The 7,935-nt window shown below is 52.8% G+C and overlaps 1 protein-coding gene across 2 annotated transcripts in view; it reads left to right on the top strand.

Moving 5' to 3' along the window:
* MYO1D (myosin ID) overlaps nucleotides 1-7,935 on the top strand; it is a 142,091-nt gene that overhangs the window by 67,048 nt on the left and 67,108 nt on the right. For both annotated transcript variants that reach the window (XM_027667857.1, XM_027667856.1), the window contains exon 17: nucleotides 7,685-7,908. In XM_027667857.1, the coding sequence (XP_027523658.1) occupies nucleotides 7,685-7,908 (224 nt within the window). The remainder of the gene's footprint in view (nucleotides 1-7,684; nucleotides 7,909-7,935) is intronic.

Genomic DNA, 7,935 nt, shown 5'->3' with positions numbered 1-7,935 from the left:
CCTGTGACTCAAAACTCTCATCCCCAGCACCAGGACATGTCTCAGTGATGTTTGTGTCCTTTAGATGAAAGGGAGTAACATTTTCTAGGCCTTTGCTTGGCTCTGTTTTCCCTGGATCTGCTTTGTTCCAGAAAGGCTTTTAACAGAGTGGGGCTGAATCCTCAGCTGCCTCACTCAATACATGGAGGGTTTGGCTTCTTCACCAACAGATAGAGGGTTTGGTTTTCTCCTTCAATAGTTGCAGGGTTTCTAAACTAAATAAATGTAGGATTACTACACTAAATAAATGTGGGATTTCTTTACTTACAGATGTAGGGTTTCTTCACTCAAGAGATGTAGGGTTTGGTTTTCTCCTCAAGGTTTTTAAACTGTGGCAGCTGCTGTGCCGTGTCAGACTGCAGGTCCATGGAGAGCACAGTCCTGTCTCCAGGAGAGCCCAAGGCCAGCCCATGCCTCAGGAGCACAGCAGCAGGGCCAGATGTCTCCTTAACACTTCCCCAGTCCCTTTGGATATTTGGGGTTGGGATGACATGAGCTGGGAATGGGATTTCCTATTCCATAACACCTCCCGGGTGTCTCTTCCCTGGCATTGGCAGAGGTGTGGCAGCAGCTTTTGGGATTTTTGGCCTTTGGGGAGCTCAGCTGAGCCCGGGATGGAGAGCTCTGGCTGTTTGTGTCCTTGCAGCTGCCAGTCCATGGGATACCTGCTCATCCCTGCCCTGCTGAGGCAGGATTTCACTCAGGACTGGCAGGGAAGGAAACTGTGAAGGAGAGGAAAACTGGAGAGGGACTTGTAGTGTCACTTCTGTTGTGAAGCTGGAGAGGGACCCAGGACAAGGGATTGGAGTGCAGGGGGAATGGCTTCCTGCTGCCAGAGGGCAGGGTTAGATGGGATATTGGGAGAAATCCTTCCCTGTGAGGGTGGGGAGGCCCTGGCACAGGTTGCCCAGAGAAGCTGTGGCTGCCCCTGGATCCCTGGAAGTGTCCAAGGCCAGGTTGGATGGGGCTTGGAGCAACCTGGGACAGTGGAAAGTGTCCCTGCCCATGGCAGGGGGTGGCACTGGATGGGCTCTGAGGTCCCTTCCCACCCAAAGCAGTCTGGGATTCTGTGACTCTGGATGTCTGTCACATCCTCTCCCAGTCCTCCCTTCCCATGAGAAGCGTCCCAGCTAATTCCATTTCTCCGTGTTTGGAGATTGTTCTGTGCTTCTGGTTGTCCTTGGGAGCCTTTGCCAGCAATAAAAGCTACAGGTGATGGAATGACCTATAGTTCCATGTCTTCAGCATGAAAACCTCTACCTTGAATTTCCATGGGATGAGAGAAGGTTCCTGCCTCCTTCTGATGGCAGCAGCCTTGTTCTGGTGACTGCAAACTTCTGTGCTTCCCAATCCAGGACCTTTGGCAGTTCTCAGCTGTTTATATAAAGTTCTCTCCTTATTCCCAACATCTCCCTTCCATGGAAGGGGAAGTGGTCACAGCCCCAAGGCTGCCAGAGCTCAGGGAGTGTTTGGACAATGCTCTGAGAGACAGGGTGGGATTGTTGGGGTGTCCTGGGCAAAGCCAGGAGTTGGACTCGGTGACCTCCTTCCAGCTCAGGATATTCTTGATTCCTGGTTGTTGAGGCTTGGATTTAAACCATTTCCCTCCAGTGGGATCCGAATTCACTCCAATGGGGAAAAGGCAAATGACAAACTGAGGGGTGTGGATGTAGGCAGTGGGTGCTGAGGGGGGTGTGAGCCACTCCATCACACCCCTGCCCTGGGAGATGACCCTCTGGAAGCAATCAGGGCTGGGGTAATTAAAGCTTGTTGGGATTGAACATTTATCCAGTGTGTGGGACATAAATATTTAATCACTCTGCCCATGTGAGAGCCTTTAGAGCTGGGCAGGGAGGTTCCTGCCACTGTGAATGATGGGCTTTTGGTTTATTCTTCCCAGCTTGGCTGCCTGCAGGGGCAGCCTGGGCAGGGGCACATGAAATATTGGTTGAGGGAGGAGGTGTGTGGGGCAGGAAGGAGTTTTTTCCAAGGGTTGGTTCCTTGCAGAACTGCTCAGAAATCCAGCACTGGGGTTTCATTTAGACAGGCTGGGTTTGTTTGCTGGATTCTGGGCATTGGTTTGCTTGCTCGTGTGTTTGGACTGGGGGCTGTGTGGGTTTTCTCTGTGTTTGCAGAGATTGCAGCATTTAGGTCAAATCTAGATTATCCCTTTTTCCATGGAAGATGTGCAGGAGAGGCAATCCCATCACTCTGGGCCCACCCTCGCTGCTCTGCTGGCTTTCCCTGTGCTCTGCAGGGCCCATGGCATTGTTTTCCTCTCTTTCTTCCTTTTCCCCCCCCTTTTTTTAATGGGGAATCAGAGCTTGGAGGCAGCCTGCAATGTGCAGCCAGGCCTGCAGTGCCTGGATTGGTGTGCAGGATTTATGTGGTGCTGAGGTGATGGATGTGATCTGTGTGAGGCTTCTTTCATCTCAGAAACTCTGCTAGAAGCTCACTGAGGTTTTTAAGCTGATTCTAAAGGCACGTTCAGATCTCCCCTGCCAGTCATCTGACACTTAATTTATTAAATTTTAATCAAAACCCACGTGAATTAAACATACTTCATCAAAAAAAATAATCAGTGCTTCCCCTAAGCTGGGATGTGACTCCTGGTTTGAGTGAAGGGTTTGGTTCTTTCTGTGCAAGTCTCAGTTCTGCTGCACTGGGAGGAGTGGGATCACCACTGGGATCACCTCTGGGATCTCCTCTGGGATCACCTCTTGAGAGGGAAGCAGGAACAGCAAGGAACTCTCTTACTAGAAGCAGCTGTAGAAATAAATACTCTTTGTAATGTTCAGCATTTTCAGCTGAATTTCTGGTGTTCAGACTTAGTTTTTCCAACCTTCTCCTTTCTCTCTATCCCTTCTCCTGGCCCTTTACTCCTAATTGCACTTGCCCTCTTAATTTTTCTTCCCCTGACCTTCAGGAGGATGAAACACAGAGAAGGCAGAGGTGTTGAAAGAGATGAGAAGGGACCGTGGGTGGGGCTGGATGGGGGAAATGTTTGTTTGCTTTGTTGTTTTTGTTTTATTGTAGGGGCCTAAAAGCTCCTTTTCTTTCCATCTCCAATATAATCATAGTTATGTCTCTGCTCTTGAGTGCATCATTTGCTCATGGGCCCCTTCCCTGCCTGCACGTTGTGGAGCCAACACCTTGTGCTGATTTTTCCCTTCCTCCACCTGCCCTGCCTGGTGTCCTTGTGGGAACAACTCCCCTTGTGGGGACAATCCAGTCCTTGCTCCTGCTTGGTCACAGGGCTCTGTGCTAATCAATGACAGGATCCACTGCTTTGGAGTCTGCCCCTGGCTGGATGACTTTGAAAACTGTCATCAAACAGGATTTTTGGGGATCCATCACATTCCCCCACTCCCTCCCTCGTGCCCTGCTCACATCTCCACCTCCTCAGCCCCCTGGAATGCTGCCAGATCCCTCTGGTGTCCTGTCCCTGCTGTGCCTGGCTGGGACTGGGAGCTGTGAGGAGGCAGATGGCTCTGGAGCTCGTGCTGAAGCCGTTCCAGCAGTGTCACTCTGATTTGAGGCTCGTTCTGCCCCGCGGCTGATTTTTCCTGAAAGATCCCTGGACTCGGCTCTCCGAGTCTGCTGCCCCTCTGTCAGGTTTACTGGGAGCTGGCTCAGGATTCAGGAGCTGTCAGGGCAACCTCAGGAGGTCAGACAAGGACATCTTTAGCCTCATTCCCATGGGAAGCCGGGGTAACCAGCAGGGAAAGCCACAGGAGGGGGGGGAAGGGGAATATCAATTTCTTCCTGCCCGTGGGAGGGATGAGGGCTCTGCTGGCCCTGGTTTGTCCAGACCCTGCAAGATTTGCTAAAAACTACTGAAACCACCAGGTGAGGAGTGGCTGGGTTGAAGTGGAAGCTGAGAGTTGGTCAGATCTCAGAAAGGTGATGCAGGTGAGCTCCTAAATCCCTTCTGAACTGTGTGTGAAAATCCCCTGGACATTATCCTGGGTGCAAAGGGAAGTAAAACCCTGGATGTGCAGGTCATTCTGTTGGGTTTGGGGCACAGGTTGCCCAGAGAAGCTGTGGCTGCCCCATCCCTGGAAGTGTCCAAGGCCAGGTTGGAGCAACCTGGGATAGTGGGATAGTCCCTACCCATGGCAGGGGGTGGGACTGGATGGGCTTTAAGGTCCCTTCCAGCCCAACCATTCTATGATTCCATGATTCTGTGATCCCCCTCTGTCTTGTCTGTGCCCCTCTGCTCACAACTGCACAACTCAGAGTGCACAAAGTGCCTGCACAACGAGGACTTTGCTGCTTTGATGCCTCCTGTTGTCCATGGGATTGGACAATCCGTGTTCCTGGAAGTGTCTGTGGGACCATCGGGCAGCTCAGAGTTACTGAGGGGCTGCTTGAAGCAGAAATGAGCCCTGGCTCATTCAGAGAACCACCAAGCCAGAAAAACAATTAATCAGGGAAATATTTGTCCCCCATTCCCTGGGAGAAGTTTGTTCTCACCTTTGACTGTCTCCTCACCTTCAGGAGGTGCTGGTGGTGGCTCCTGGGGAGGCCCTGCCGAGCTGGGAGGTTACCCAGCGATGACAACTTGATTTGAGGCCGTGCTGTTCATTAATACTTCCCTGTGTGTAGCTGGGGGGCATTGCCTGGGCTGGATAATTGGATTTGGGAGGCCAAATTGTGACACCTCTTGCTGTGCAGCCAATTTCTGTGGTGATGCAGCTGATCCAGCATTGGGGCAATCTGTTCAGCCTTTGTCCTGGCTGGTGGAGAGAGGACCCACAGCGAGAGACTTCCCTCCAGAGCAGTGAAATCCAGACCTTGCTCTGTGTCTAAAAAACCAGTTCACAATGGTTTGGGGGAAAGCTGGCAGAAGTGAAGCCCTGCAGAGTCTTTATCAGCTTACACAGATTTACTGTGGGTTCTTTTCTGGAGATCCTTTGTAACACTCAAAGGCTGTTTCTCTGTGACCTGGATCCCTTTGTTCCTCGTTTCTGTTCTTATTAAATTAAAAAATGAGAAGTTAGCAAGAGGTTTTTAGCCAGTTGCTCCTGCTTATTGCCCATACATCCCTTACAGGTACTTTTATGACTCCTCATAGGAATCTGCTTAACAATCTCAAGCAATCCAAGTCTTCTTTGCTCTTCTTTAACAAAGGGCACAAATTACTCCAGTGCTCTTTTTAAATGCTCAATTGTTTGGTTCTAGTTGGTGATTCTGTCAAATTCCAGAGTTTGTGAGCCTGCTCTGCGCTCAGACGGGGAAATGCCAATTTAAATCCAGCCTCACACACACTCCAGGCCCTGTGCAAGGCAGGTTTATCCTGTGGCTGCAGGAGGCCTCGAGCTTCTGAGCAGCTCTGGTGCCCTTTCCGTGGCGATCTAAAACCACAATCACATCTGAGGGTGCTCAAAGTGGCTGCTAAGCACAGCATGTGTGGTGCAGGGGATGCTGCTTCCCCTCAGTCTGATGACTTCAAGGAATAAACGAGGAGAGTGTTCTGTAGTGTTTTATCCACACACAGGGTGGAAGTTCTGTGCTCACTGGGTAACTCCTGCTTTGTCTCCCTGCTGGTTTGTTGGTCTGCTCAGTCCAGCAGTGATGGTTCTGCCCTGCTTACAGGGGCTGCTTTCTGGGCTTCCTGCTCTGACCCTTCCCTTCCCTGTCCCGTGTCCAGCCTGGCTTCCCCAGCTCTTCCCTTCAAGTGCTGCAATGGTCTCTATTCCCACACCTTTGGAGAACAGCCCTGGCAGGGCTTGGGGCTGTGAAGGAGCTCATTGCCTTTGGTCACCTTGTGTGTGTTGGTTGTTCTCAGAATCACAGAGTGCTTTGGGTTGGAAGAGACCTTGTAGACCACCCAGTGCCACCCCCTGCCATGGGCAGGGACACCTTCCACTAGCTCAGGTTGCTCCAAGCCTCGTCCAACCTGGCCTTGGACACTTCCAGGGATCCAGGGGCAGCCACAGCTTCTCTGGGCAACCTGTGCCAGGGCCTCCCCACCCTCACAGCCAACAATTCCTTCCCACTGTCCTGTCTCTCCCTGCCCTCTGGCAGTGGGAAGCCATTCCCTGTTTCCTGTCCCTCCATCCCTTGTCCAAAGCCCCTCTCCAGCCCTCCTGGAGCTGAAGCAAGTCCCCAGGCCCTGCCAGAGCTCCATGGATCATGTCTGTTGGGAACAGGAGATATCCCACTCAGGGACAGTGAGGAAAGGAGGATGAGGAGAGGTTACTCTGACAGAGGTTAAACCAAGAAAGTCCTCTGGTTTTGAAAGTTTGGGACCCAAAATCTCGATTTCTCTTTGAAATTTGAGTGTCTGGGGAAAAGCAGCCCCTCCCATCCCTGCTCTGGTTGCTGCCCAGAGCTTTCCCAGCCACATGGCAGCACTGGCAGGGAAGCTGCCAGGGGAACCTTTGACTTCAGCTTCCTCAAGCAACTGTCGTGTTGAAAACTGCCTCGGGTAATTAATTAATTCTTCTGTAAATAGAAGGCTTGATATTCATCACCAGTGCTGGGGGATGTTTCTCAAGAGGGAAATGAGCTGGCAGGGCAGGGAAGCTCCCTGTGGGTGCAGGAGGCTCCTTACCCCTCCAGTTACTTTCTGCAAGGAAACAAAACCCAGTCTTGGCTGGGTGGGTTGTTTTGGAGGGCAGATCCAGGAGGGCAGGGATCCCCTGGGAGGTGTGAGAGTGCTCAGCTGGGTTCCTTGGTGATGGGATGGAAGCTGCCCCTGCCCAGCCCTCCTTCCTCCTGCGTGGGGGCTTCTCCTTAGGAGTTGGTTGCCATGGGAGCACCTTCCTGCACCACCCCCCTGGCATGGGGTGCCAGGAGAAGGCCAGAACCTGCCTGTGGTGCCCTCCAGGCACAAACACAACTCTCAGTGATGCCAGTGGAGCTGGTCCCCATCCCAAAGCTCGGGGGGATGTCCTTTGTTTTGCATGTTTGGTTGCTTTTCCACAGAACAGATATTCCCAAACTATTTTCAAAGCAAGCTTTTTTTAATCAGTTAAAATTGTTTCTTGATAATTGTTCTCGATGGTAAATTAGCAAAGAATCATGGGATGGTTTGGGTTGGAAGGGAAGGACCTTCAAGCCCATCCAGTCCCACCCCCTGCCACAGGCAGGGACACCTTCCACCAGCCCAGGTTGCTCCAAGCCCCGTCCATCCTGGCCTTGGACACTTCCAGGGATCCAGGGGCAGCCACAGCTTCTCTGGGCAACCTGTGCCAGGGCCTCCCCACCCTCACAGGGAGGGATTTCTTCCCAAAATCCCATCTATCCCTGCCCTCTGGTAGTTTGAAGCCATTCCCCCTTGTCCTGTCCCTCCATCCCTTGTCCCAAGTCCCTCTCCAGCACTTTAGGCCCTGGAAGGGGCTCTGCGGTCTCCTGGGAGCCTTCTCTTCTCCAAGGGAACACCCCCAGCATTCCCAGCCTCTCTCCATGGCAGAGGCACTCCAGCCCTTTGATCATTTCCATGGCCTCCTCTGGCCTCTCTCCAGCAGGTCCACGTGCCGGGATCTCAGTGGTGTTTTCCAACAGTGTTTTACCTGGATTTGCTCAGGAAGTCACTCCCTTGAGATAAACCCCTGGCTTTCGTCGCTGTCAGAGGAGTATGAAAAGCAAACCAACATCCTGCTGCTCCTTGCTAAAGCTGTTTCCCCCCCTGGCTCAGGTCTGGAGGGGCACCCTGGCCCGGCTGCGCTACCGGCGGACGAAGGCAGCGCTGACCATCCTGCGGCACTACCGGCGCTACAAGGTCAAGTCCTACATCCGGGAGGTCTCACGGCGCTTCCACAACGTGCGGCTGCTGCGGGACCGCGGCAGGAACGTGCAGTGGCCCACGCCCCCCAAGGTGCTGCGGCGCTTCGAGGAGGCCCTGCAGGCCATCTACCACAGGTACCCCCCAAACCTGCACCCTGCAGG

The sequence above is a fragment of the Corapipo altera genome, unplaced genomic scaffold (assembly GCF_003945725.1).
Source record: "Corapipo altera isolate COAL_440 unplaced genomic scaffold, ASM394572v1 174, whole genome shotgun sequence".
NCBI lineage: Eukaryota > Metazoa > Chordata > Aves > Passeriformes > Pipridae > Corapipo > Corapipo altera.
The sequence above is the reverse complement of the archived record's forward strand: the minus strand, read 5'-3'. Positions and strand labels throughout refer to the sequence as shown.